Source organism: Tursiops truncatus, chromosome 14 (assembly GCF_011762595.2).
Source record: "Tursiops truncatus isolate mTurTru1 chromosome 14, mTurTru1.mat.Y, whole genome shotgun sequence".
Lineage (NCBI taxonomy): Eukaryota > Metazoa > Chordata > Mammalia > Artiodactyla > Delphinidae > Tursiops > Tursiops truncatus.
Window position 1 is genome coordinate 71,307,254 of NC_047047.1, and position 13,002 is coordinate 71,320,255.

The 13,002-nt window shown below is 49.6% G+C and overlaps 1 protein-coding gene across 1 annotated transcript in view; it reads left to right on the plus strand.

The window, feature by feature from the left end:
* The first annotated feature begins 2,852 nt into the window (after nt 1-2,852).
* LOC109551224 (uncharacterized) overlaps nt 2,853-13,002 on the plus strand; it is a 96,709-nt gene continuing 86,559 nt past the window's right edge. Inside the window, exon 1 of the mRNA XM_073791641.1 lies at nt 2,853-2,868. Coding sequence (XP_073647742.1) covers nt 2,853-2,868 — 16 coding nt within the window. The remainder of the gene's footprint in view (nt 2,869-13,002) is intronic.

Genomic DNA, 13,002 nt, shown 5'->3' on the forward strand with positions numbered 1-13,002 from the left:
CTGTGACAGCAGGTATATCACTTGGCAGTTCTGTGCCTGTGCTTCTTGTCTGTGTTCATTTGTGCCCTGACCTTCACAGCGACAAGCTTTCTATCTATCCCTCTGCTTCCTGCCCCAGATCCAGCCCCAGTCTGAAACTGACTCTGAAGCTTCCTGCATGCAGCAGGCCCTGAGTTTCAGGGAGAAGCCCAGATGAACCCAAGAGAGATGCCAAGAACCTAAGGGGGCGTTGATCCTTGACCCTTCCACCACCTTCCTAGGACCTGCCTTAGGCTCCTTTCTTCTTCCAGGAGAAGCCTCGTAGAGTCCGGTACCTGCCTTCACCTCCTTACAGAGGATGTTGTGGGCTTAGGAACCCAATCCCTGGAAGCTTTAGATCCTGGCAACTGTGGATCCTTCTGCCTGCCTCGTGGATGTGTCTGTCGAGCACTCAAATCTCTGATCTTTTCCACATCTGGCCAGAACCACTTCCCTCTTTTTGTACACTTACAGGGGAGAACATGCTTCCACTCCAGGGGACCTCAGGCCAGCATCTGTGGGGACCAGAGACAGTTCTGAGTTTGAATATAGTCCCAAGCTGTGTGACCTTGGGCAGATTACTTAATTTCTCTGAGCTTCAGGTCCCTTATTTGCATGAGGGGGTTAATAATGCCAAACTCAAAAGATTATCGCAAGGACTCAATGAGTCAGTGTTTGCCAAGTGCTTACCGTGTCTGACACATAATGCCAGTGCAAACAATGTCAGCTACCATTATTAGCGGAAGTTTCTCTAAATGTGCATTAGTTTCTCTAAACACGCACTCAAAGCTGTGGCCAGCTATGTGCCCTGTTAACTGTAGGCTCTGAGGGTAAAATTGTGAGTGAAACTGACATGCCCCTACCTGCAAGGAGCTTACTGTTCAGTAGATGAGACTGGCAATGAAACGGACAATGAAAATGAGAAGTAATATGGGTGGTGGAGGGGTGGTTATCACTGATCATAATATGAGCTTATAGGAGGGGCCTCTAATACAGTCTAAGATCTGGTACCAGCCCTCCCCAGGCTGAGCGGAGCCGCTAGAAGCTGATCAGGACAGGAAAGGCTAAGGAGTAAAGGCAGTGTTGGAAGCCTTCTGTTTATAGATAAGCAATCATATGTAAAATCTCCAACCGTGGGCTTCCCTGGTGGCGCAGTGGTTAAGAATCCGCCTGCCAATGCAGGGGACATGGGTTCGAACCCTGGTCCGGGAAGATCCCACATGCCGCAGAGCAACTAAGCCCATGTGCCACAGCTACTGAGCCTGTGCTCTAGAGCCCATGAGCCACAACTACTGAGCCCGTGTGCCACAACTACTGAAGTCCGCACGCCCAGATCCCGTGTTCCACAACAAGAGAAGCCACCACAATGAGAAGCCTGCACACTACCAGGAAGACCCCCACTCGCCGCAACTAGAGAGAAAGCCCACACGCAGCAACAAAGACCCAATGCAGCCAAAAATAAAATAAATTTATTAAAAAAAAAAATCTCCAACCCCCTTCAACTCTGGCCAACCCCGGCATGGAAGATCCTTCTACTCCCACGATGTCACTTTGTCCTTTAAAAATGGTACATGATCAGCCTGATTTCTCTTGGCGATTGTTTATAATATCAATACTTGCCCGATGTCTTTCTTCCCTGGTGGAATGGGTGCCCCCTACAGGCAGGGCTCAGGGCTGTCAGTTACATCCATAGCACTCAGCACAGGGTGTGATACTTTTTCATGCTCAGTGATATTAATAAATTAAGTGAGATGGAGCAGACACTGAGATTTGCTGCACCCTGCCTTTCAGAAATGCCCGAGGGCTCTGTATAGCTCACTCCTTTTCCCTCCTTCCCACAGCTGGTGGCTGGCTCACAGTGGGGAGGCTCTGGGCCCTTCCCACCACCAGGGTTGGAGCTTGAGCCGGGAGTTGTATTCATCACAGAGCAGTAGCAGCCAGCACCCCACTCCCAAAGCTGGTTTCGGCCCCTTTGCTCTGGCACTGGGCTCCTAGCTGCTCAAGGCTGCCTGTGCTTTGTATCTGATAATCGATGCTGCCATTATCTTTGGAGGAAATGCTGCCCAGTGATACCACCACTGAATCGATTAAAAGCAGAACTTTGAGCTCATCGGTTTGGAGAGGTCTCCACAGAGTGGAGACCTTTAATGCGGTCCCAGTGCCTGCCAGAAACCCCCTCTGCAGCGCAGAAGCAGCTCCGTTGCAGGGCCAGAATATCCCACATTTTTACAGATTGGCTGGGGCAGGAGCCATACGATGTATTTATCTATAGTGAGGTCACCTTCTTCAACCTACCCCCACCTCAACTTTTGTTTTTAGCTCACTTCAAACAGAAAGACCTCCAGATTTTCTCTGCTTTTTCTGTTTTGACTTTGTTTTTTAATCCAGTGCTTACCATCGTTGTTCTTTCTTTGTAGAGAAAACCCCCAGCAGATGGACATCTGTATCCATTTCAATCTTCCCAGCCCTCCCCTAGGTGGGAGGTGGAGGTATGTGAGCTGGTCTCTTAACTCAGAAATGAGACTAGGAAAGGGAGGCGTTCAGGAGGTGTGTGATCAAAGGCTGGGTTTATGCTGTGGACACCTGGGGGTTCAGGAGTCCTAAGGGAGACACGTGTGGCCTAAAAAGGCCAGGGAAGACTCCATCAAGGAAGTAAGACTGAAGTTGGGTCTGGAGGAGGAAGGAAGGATTTGAAGAGGGCTGGGATGGGGGTGCTTTTCAATGGGAAGGGGAGAGGCAGCTTGATAAAGCACAGAGCTGATGATGAGCATGTAAGCTCAAGGAGGAGGAACAGGCACTGTCAGAGGTGTAGGCGGGGAGATTGGCTAAGCGCGATGGTCAGAGAGCAGAGTACGTATGCCGAGTAGGATGGTAAATTTAGGTGTCATCCTGGCTAAGCTACGGTGTCCAGTTGTTTGGTCAAATACCAGTGTACATGTTGCTGTGAAGGTGTTTTTAGATGTGATAAGCGTTTAAATCAGTAGGCTCTGAGTAAAGCACATGACTGTCCATAATGTGGGTGGGCCTCACCTAATCAGTTAAGGCCTTAAGCTCAAAGACGAAGGTTTTCAGAAGAAGGGATTCTCCTCAAAACTGTCACATTGACAGCCTGCGTGCGTTCCCAGCCTGCTGCCCTGCAGAATTCAAGACTGAAGCATCCACTCTTAATCATCAGCCTACTAGCCTGCCTTATGGACTTCAGACCGGCCAACCCTCACAATCTCATGAACCAATTCCTAACATAAATCTTTCTCTTCATATACCTACGTAGATCCTTTTATTTCTCTGGAGCACCCTGGCTACCACCCTGAGCAGAGCTGGGACTTTGCTGAATGATCATGGTCCGAGGGCAGCTGTTGAGAGCTAGGCTCCCTTTGCAGGGTATTAGAGGACTAGACATTGAGTCAAATTCTTCAGTCAAGTCCCATGCCCATGAGACTGCCCAGAGGGGCTCATGCAAAGGGAATCCCAGGGACTCTTTATTTTATTTATTTATAGACTTTATTTATTTATTTTTGGCTGTGTTGGTCTTCGTTGCTGCGCACAGGCTTTCTCTAATTGTGGCAAATGGGGGCTACTCTGTTGCTGTGCGCAGGCTTCTCATTGTGGTGGCTTCTCTTGTTGCGGAGCATGGGCTCTAGGCACGCGGGCTTCAGTTGTTGCAGCACACGGGCTCAGTAGTTGTGGCTTGCGGGCTCTAGAGCACAGACTCAGTAGTTGTGGCACACGTGATCTTTCCGGACCAGGGCTCGAACCCATGTCCCCAGCATTGGCAGGCAGATTCTCAACCACTGCACCACCAGGGAAGCCCCCCAGGGACTCTTTAAATTGGACCGTCCATGCAGAAACGTGACAAGGGTGTTGGGTGGAGCCTGGCTCACTCCCAATTTTTTCACTTCTTGCGTGGAGTTGGTTTTAATTGACAAGAAGTCCCTCTAACCAGTGGACATTTTCCTGTTAAACCCAATGCTCTTGCATTCTCTTATGTAGCAAAAAGAATGCTTTTTTTGGCAAGGAAGCCTTGGATTTTTCCAAGCTAGTTGTGTGAGAAACATCCCTCCTGCAGGCCACTGTGCAAGTGAGTCCCCGCAGAAACGTGCCCGAGCCGTCAGGTGTGGGGAGAAATATCTTTAGTAAGAGTAGGTCATGGAATGAGACTTCCCCACTGCAGCATGTGAGGGCAGAGGGGGTTTCCACAGGATCGTCCTTAAGAATCACTGTAAAAATGCATGACTCCATCTGTCTCCTCTCTCTTCTTTGGCTTCAGATGACCTGAGCCTGTTAAAAATTCCCCAGCAAGGGACCCTAGGCACCAGGAGAAGTGATGAACAGATTTTCAATTTGGCCCCAATTTGCATGGATTTTTTTTGGCAGTTGAAATCATGGTCTAAACTAGAGGCTGGAGGTGGGTAGTGGGTCTTCCCCATGAGAGGCAGATTCTTGATTGGTCTGGAGAGACTGCTGGTGCTCTGGGCGTGGGGCTCTAACCTCAGCTTCTGGAGAGAAGGCACAGGTGGCAAAGGGAGAGGTGGAGAGGAAATGGATGATCCGAGCAGTCGGGGGGCATCTTCTCTTCCGTGGGGTGGACTGATTTCTTCTGATGAAGGACTGCCTTGTGATTTCTCACGATTACAGGATATTGGGGACCTCGGACAGAGCCTGGGGACTCTGCTGCCCTGGGAACTGGAATGTGGCCCTTCAGGGTGAGCTGCACAATTTCTGTTGAGGAGGAGTTCAGAGGAGGCCAGAGGATGTGTGTTGAGGCTCCACGTGTTGATAATTAGGGATGTCTTGAGTGGTGGTGCTGGTGGTGATGTGGGCAATGGTGCTTTGGAGGAATCATCATAATGATAATAATAAAAATAAAAATAATAATAGCAGACATTCATTGAGTGTCTATTCTGTCCCAGGCACTGACCTAAGACTTTATTCGTAATTAGACATTTAATTGCCATAGCAACCCTATGAAGTGCTCTCGTTAGTCCCACTTTCAGATGGGGAGAGGTGTTAAGAGACTGCACAGCTACTAGCCAGTGGGTGGTGGTACCGCCAGCTTGGGACCCAGGCGGTCTGGTTTAGAGCATCCCTGCTCATGCTAACATTCTCCCTAAGCTGCCTCTTGGCCTTGACACTGTGTCCTTTTCTCCAGCCTAAAGTGCAGGCCAGGGCCCCCTAGCAGTCCTTTATATGCCAGCATGGACCTTCCAGGAGGCTGCTGCAGCCCTGTGTCAAGGATTTTCCAACTCAGAAAGGTGTTTCTCTGTAGCCTTGTTCAAACCTTTCATCCTGCCCAAACCCCCTCCAGCCTCCCTCCTCTTGCCAAGTCAGATCCTGCCTCCTGCCCTTGGAGGCCTCAGCTCTGTCGCCCCCAAACCCGCCCAGAGACGGCATGGGGAGAGCCACCTCCTCCTAGGACAGCGCTCTTTGAGAAAAATTTCAGTTTGATCTGGCGAGGACAGTGGCTTCACTGTAGAAATAACAATATAACCCTCAAGTCTAGATGAAAACATATTCTAGTCCCATAGGTTGGCGGGATGTCCACGTGCCCTGGGCGGACCTGGATGGAAAGGCCAGTTCAGAGTGCCCATCTTGACTCTTCCCTGAAGCCTTGAGAGGGCAAACCCACTCCTGGGGCCTGGGCCTTCCTTGAAGTCCCTACGATGGGGCAGAGAAAGAAAGGGCCAACAACGCTGGTCTGGTCGAGAAGAAAGAGCGGTGCGGAGGGGAGGGTGAGAGTGGTGCGGGTCAGGGCCAGGGCAGGAAACTAGCCGGGGGGCTCTGCTGTGTCCCTGGGGAAGCAGGTCTTCCACATGGAGCTGTGGCCTTGCTCAGTGAGTGTAGGATCCACCGCACAGAGGCCCGTCATTAAAGTGGTGTTGACCAGAGAGAATTAAAGTATAAAAATGATAAGACCAGCTCCTAATTAGAGCCCGCTGGGCTCCAGGCAGGGCCTGCAGGCAGTTTTCGGGAAAGGTCTGCAGGATCTCAGCACATGGGCTGCAGGCACCCCTCAGCCCTGTCATCTTACACGTGGGAAAACTGAGGTTGTGGACAAGAAAGTTGCTCCTGCTGGGTCTCAGGGGAACTGAGCCCCAAGCCAGGGGTCCTTCTACCTCAGCTCAGGCTTCTCTAAGGGCTTCACACGGAAAGAATCTACCTACACAGGGATGCTGTGTGGCTGGGGCTTATGATAGCATTCAGTCATTCACTCGGTCATTCATTTGTTCAACAAATATTTATAGAGTGCCTTCCATGGGCTAGAGACTGTTTTGGACACAGGATAGAGCTGAGAACAAAACCAGAAAAACAATCCTCCCCTCATAGAGTTATTTCGTAGAATTTTTTTGGGGGGGAGACATAAACACACATTAAATAAATATCGTGTCAGAATGTGGTAAGAACAGTGGAGAAAAATGTGGACAGGAGGGTGCAGGGTGCCCTCCGTGGGCTGCCTCTGGTCAGAGAGTGGCAGGAACCCTTGGACAGTAGTAAGGGCCGTAGCAAGAGTCCCGCCTCAGCAAGACCCCTCACGACAGCATCCCCACCGCCTCCCTGTGAAGTGGGAGGAGGATGGAGCTGGGGACCATAATTCACACGACCACTGAGAGGTGCCCAAGAGGCAGGGTCCCAGGGGCCAGGACTGTGCTGTGGCGTGAGCCGGCGAGGTGGGGGTGAGCGTCTGCACAGACGGAAGGCTGGGCTGAGCGTTGAGGACGTGGCCTTGGGGGAAATTAGGAAGGGCAGAAGGAAGGCCGAAGTAGACTGTCCTGGCTGGCTTGGGGAGAAGCACGTGGGAGAGGAGGAAGAAAGGGATGAGACTGGAGGTGAAGTTGAGAAGCAGCCTTGGGAGGCAATGAGGAACAGATTAAGCAGGCTTCACCTCTCGGGCATGGAGATCTCCTTGTGGGTTACAGCTGGGGGATGACATCGGGAAGAAACCACTTTATAAAGGTCCGTCTGGCAGGTGCAGGACAGTTGTGTTGGAACAAGAAGTCATCGGCGATCTAGGGCAGTGATTGTGGGATGCAGGGAGGGGAGGGACGCAGAGAGGCAGGAAGCACCACAGGACTTGATGCCTAAACTCCAACTTCCTCAATCCAACGCTGTTTTGGCGGAACCCGCAGGCTCTTTTTTCACTGCTCTGCGCATGTGGCGACTTTCCAGGATGGGGAGAGGAGACCTGAGTGCCCGGAGAATTTCTCCAGATGTTGAATCTCATGCTCTGACTGCCGTACCCCTCCCAGTCTCTGCTTCTATCTCTGCCTCCCTGAGTCTGGCTTGGATTTGGCCAGCCCAGATCGGGAAGACCTCGGGGGACAGTCGGCAGGAAAATCTGGGGTCAGTCCAGGGCTAGAGGAGATGCATACGATCTATTCCTGGAAAAAACAGCAAGGAAAGGGGTTTGGGGGCCCTTCGTGTGCTGAGTCTAGTTATAGTGCAACAAAGAAGCCGCAGGGCAGGTCCGGGTCCTTGCCAATCAGCGGGCACAGCCTGGGGAGTTTGGGGCACCGGGGACCACTCTGAGGATCTGACTGGTCTGGGTCCCTTGGCTTGTTGCAGCCTGGCAGGGGCCCTTAAAACTTGGGGGTGGACAAGACCTGACCCAGTGCTTAGTGTCCCTGTCACAAGAGTCACTGCCTCCAGCTTGGGCCCGGCACTGGGTCTGGGAGGGGAATCTCGCTGTGGTTCCAAACTTACTAAATGCCCCTGGTGGAATCCAGACATGTGTTCCCAAAGCCACCTCTGAGCAGACCTGGGTTGGCTGTGATGGGGGCTCTGGGGACAGCCAGGGTCCTAAAGGAACGTCCCATGCCTGCCAGAGCCGTGGCTGCTGTTTGAGGGCCTCTAGCTGCTGAGGCCTCTGGCCTAAGCGAAGAGGGAACCCAGGCTCATGTGACGGGGAGACTAACCTGGTGGGGACACCAGATGAGAAACTGGAGACTCAGGACGAGAAGGACCCCCATGTAGTGCAGCACAGGGGCTAGAATCCTGCCCACACTCCCCTAGCCCACGGCCTCCTCCTTGACTCCCTGGGGTCTTGAGTGGACTGCAAGCTCGCAGAGGCCAGCACGGGGCTGCCGAGTCTGAGGGCCAGCGATCTGAGGCTGGGACTCGGCACTGATTCCACCAGACAGCTTTGCTGGGCCATGGTTGGCTTCCCCGCCCTCTCTGTGCAGACTGAGGTGGGTGTGTACTTTGTACTTAATTATAGTGCTCATAACCAGAGAGGAGCTGCTGGGAAGCACATGTCATTTTGTTTGGGGATAATACACACGAAGGCTGGAAAATATCTATTAGATCATCCCGTACTGCCTCTGCCACAGCTGGCATGATTGGTATCAGATCACTCATGCTTTCTCCTGCCTGTGACTCAGGCGGGGGCTGGGGGCTGGGCTGGGCCTCCTGAAGGCTGGCAGCCCCACAGCTTTCTCTTGAGCTCTGCTCTCATTTTCCTTGTCTGCCTGCTCGGTTTTTCATCCCCGGATCTGTTTCTGCCAGCCTTGCTCTCTCGTGTCCTCCCAGGGAGCATTGATTCCTCTAGCCCCTGTTTATGGAGACCCCACTCTGTGGCAGGCCCACCCCTGCTCAGTTCTGGGCGTTCAGACAATGATATCCATCCACTATTCACAGTTGAGAGCAACGTGAGACCTGCCCACAGATAATTCTTTTTTATTAAATTTTTATTGGAGTAGAGTTGATTGACAACGTTGTGTTAGTTTCAGGTGTACAGCAATGTGAATCGGTTATACATATACATCTATCCACTCTTTTTTTAGATTCTATTCCCATATAGGCCATTAAAGAGTATTGAGTAGAGTTCCCTGTGCTATACAGTAGGTTCTTATTAGTTATCTATTTTATATATAGCAGTGTGTGTATGTCAATCCCAATCTTCCAATTTATCCCTCCCCACCCCCTCATCCTCTAGTAACCATACGTTTGTTTTCTACATCTGTGACTCTACTTCTGTTTTTCGTTTTTTGCTTTAAGATTCTTTTCCCAGATAGGTCATTACAGAGTATTGAGTAGAGTTCCCTGTGCTATACGGCAGGTTCTAATTTATGGCTAAATGTGGGAGTACCATGCAAGAAGGACTCCTGTAGGTTAGGGAAGGGAGAGGTCACTCTGGGCTCTGCTCGTTGGGAGGCTTCATGGAGGAGACGGCCTTTGAGCTTGGAGAGAGCTCACCAGGTGGAGAAAAAGAAGGCACCACACTGGAAACCTGTAGCCCCCTTCTCATTCTATTGCTTAATATCCTTTGTCTTCCCCGTATCTTCTTGGTCATAGATTGACTGCCTCTAAATCTGGCCTCTGCCACCTCAATCCCTTATGTCTCTCTCTTCTCCTCCCACCTCTGGCCCATTTTAGACACAGTGGGCAGGCCAGTCAAGGCTGAGGCAGAGGTGGGAATCCGGTGACCAGAGAGCGAAGGCTGCAGCTGCCACCAGTCTTCAGCTTCCTTATATGCAAAATGGGGGATGAGGGCTAATCTCTATGAACCATTCAGGTCTGACGTTCTAGGAATTTCTAAAGCAGGGAGCCACTTGGCAGAACCAGGGTCCAGAGGAGGCGGCTTCATGTCTGTTTCTTCGTCTTCCTGACTTCAGCCACCACCGTTAGCCTGGCAGCTCCCAGATCTGCATTTTCAGCACAGATTCCCCGCCTGAGTGACGGAAACACACTCCCGCTGCTCCCTGCCTGTGTCTCCGGAGGTGCCTTAAAATCAGCATGTCCAAAGGGGAAATCGCTGTATTTTACACACCTCTGATTCACCCTGCTGCCAGGATACATGTGCACAACACATTCACACACTCACACCCTTCTGATCACGTTACTTTCTTAAAACCACTCCACCAGGATAAAATCCCTGGAGAGCTAGGTGCAGTGGGGCAAAGGTCTTCTGTGACCTTACTGCAGGCGCATCCGTCAAGACTCCACGCCTCCCCAGACCCTGGACCCCAGCCAACCCTGACTGCTGAGCACACCTCCAGATTTCACATTTCTGCCTCTTTGCATGTGTTCTTTCTCTAGTATAGAACATTGCTCTCATGCCATGTTTTCTTCCTATTCATTTGTTAAAACCCAACTTGCCTATCACCTCTGCAAGGAAGCCTTCCCAGACATCACTTGTCCCAGTTAATGAATCATTGCCACTCCCTCTTTTCTATCCTTGACCTTGTGAATACAGCTTTTATAGCACTTATCACTGAGTTATTATCAGTTTACTGTGGTAAACAGTGGGCACCCCAACTCCCATTCATCTTTGGACTCCAGATTTTTCTAGCATGATGCCCAGCACTTATTAAGCACTAAGGATTTTGTTCTTTAAACAGAATTGAGTCCTAATGACTGCCCTGTGGTACTCATAGCTCCTTGACAGCAAAGCTCTGCTCAAAGTCAGGAGTACATTTCCAGAGGGCTCTGCAGTGGGGAGCAGCAGTAAGAGTCTGTGTTTTTCGCTCAGTGCCTGCCCTGAGTTAGATGTTAGGTGTTTTCTCTTTCTCAGCCTAGAGTGAGCCCTTGAGCTGACCCAGAAGTTCTGAGCATTTATCACCTAGTATTGATGACCACATATTCTGCCTTCCCTCCTTATGCCTAGAGATGAAGGAAGAAATACAAGCTTATGTTACAAAGAGTATTTCCCTGGTTTATCAGCTCTCCCTCTCTCAGCTGGCGCTCAGAATGATTTCTTAGTTCTCAGCTTTTCTTCCTCTGATCAAAGTGCCCGAGGCAGTGAGCACCAGGAGGGGAACGCGAGCATTTCTGGCTCAGTCTCACGCTCCCCTCTTCTGCGCTGTTTGAAGAACCTGTAGCCCAGAGTTCACCAATCAGGTGGGTGTGGCCTGGCTGCAGAAGGATCTCCAAGGGCTTGGCGGGGAGCCCGGATGCCCTGGGATATCTGGGGGATGCAGGGGGCAGCTGCCCTACCTCCCCCTGGAGGAGATCAAAGCTGCTTGTGCCCTTCCTTGTCCTCCCTTTCCCATTCTGTTCACTCAATCGTTCTTTTCTCTCCGATGAATTCAATGCAGAAAATCCATGAGCAGGATTTCTCTCTTCAAAGGATCAAATAACCTTTTTTTTTTTTGGCCCCCTTTTTACTTTTTTTCCCAAACTGCCAAAGGAAAACATGCCGACAGACTTAGAGTTAAAGGTGAGAGAAAGAAAGAAAAGTTGCAGCGAAGTAATTTCAACTTGAGAAGTAGAGTGGTTGAAACCCAGAAAAAATGTGCGCTCAGCAATATGGTCCGCGCCTACAAATTAACCCTGAGCGCTTGTGTAATTAGTGCGAGGGGCAGGGAACTGAGCAGCTCACAATATCTCTCACCCAGTTCGGAATTACGTTCACAAAAGAATTTCCTCTTCCTTTCTTGTGAGAGTTGAGAGAGTTGCCCTGTCGGTCTGGTATCAGCATTTTGGGCTGGGTTTTGCTCCTGAGGAGGTGGTCTTGCGGCTGTACCCTCCTGACTTTCACCTCTGCGCGTGGCATAACTGGGCCTTCACAGAGTGGGGGTGGAGGCCACTCAGCTCCTCTTCCGGAGAAACGGACCCTGAGGAGCCCCAGATACCAGCTCTCCTGGCCTCTCAGTGCTTCCCACTACCCCCTTTCTGCCCCTGTGCTGCATCTAAACTCTGAGTTTCCTGCTTTTTTAAAAAAAATGTTGGGGTATAGTTGATATACAATGTTGTGTGAGTTTCAGGTGTACAGCAAAGTGAATCTGTTACACATATACGTATATCTACTCTTTTTCAGATTCTCATACTGAGTGAAGTAAGTGAGACAGAGGAAGACAAATATCATATGATATCACTTATATGTGGAATCTAAAAAAAGGCTACAAATGAACTTATCCACAAAACAGAAATAGAGTCACAGATGTAGAAAATAAACTTATAGTTACCAGGGGGTAAGGCGGGGAGGGATAAATTGGATGATTAGGATTGACATATACACACAATGAACTCTACTCAGTACTCTGTAATGGCCTATATGGGAAAAGAATCTAAAAAATGAGTTTCCTGCTTTTGACATGAATGTGGATATTTATCACCTCTTGAGGAATTAAGAGAATTCAGGTCTGTAAAGTGCTTGGAGAGCTATTGTTGAAGACTCTGTGGCTGGTGTTGTCACAGGGATCTTTGTGGTGGGGGCATGCTTCATGGGGGTCATGGGAGGGTGGCTAACAATCTTTTCCCTTTTTTTCCATAAACTCTTCTGGCATCTAGTGAGGCCAATGGACTTGCTATGGACTGAATGTTTGTGTCTCCCAAATTCATATGCTGAAGCCCTAACCCTCAATGTAATGGTATTTGCAGGTAGGCTTTGGGGAGGTAATTAGGTCATGAGGGTGGAGCCCTCACGAATGGGATTAGTGCCCTAAAAAGAAGAGATGTGAGACAGATGATCTCTCTCTGCCATGTGAGGGTACAACAGGAAGGTAGCTATCTGCATGAATTTCTTCACCAGACACTGACTTGATCTTGAACTTCCAGAACTGTGAGAAATCAGTGTTTGTTGTTTAAGCCATTTGGTCTGTGGTATTTTGTTATAGCAGCCCAGACTAAGACAGGACTCATTCTCAGAATGTTTTTAAATGCACAAAATAAAATATATAGGATTACAAAGGAAACTAATTATACTGACATACAGTTATCAAAATATAAATAAAACATGTGTGGCACAGTCATATATGTGCTTCTTTATTAACTCATCAAAAAGCAAGATCTACTTATGGGTTGAATAACTGACATATGTCTGAAATAAATAATATTTTGAGAAATCTGCAACAATCGTAACATACTAAAATATCTGATTTCTACTGTTGACAAATCATAGCATTGCTAAAACTACTGTGGTTTATTGCTCACATTCGTAATTGAGGGAAATGCTATAGTTCAGTTAGAGGTTAGTGAAAATAAAGATAGACATTTTCCCCGTCTAACTTCATTGACCCCCTGACTTCTGTCCATGGGCCTTTGGATGAG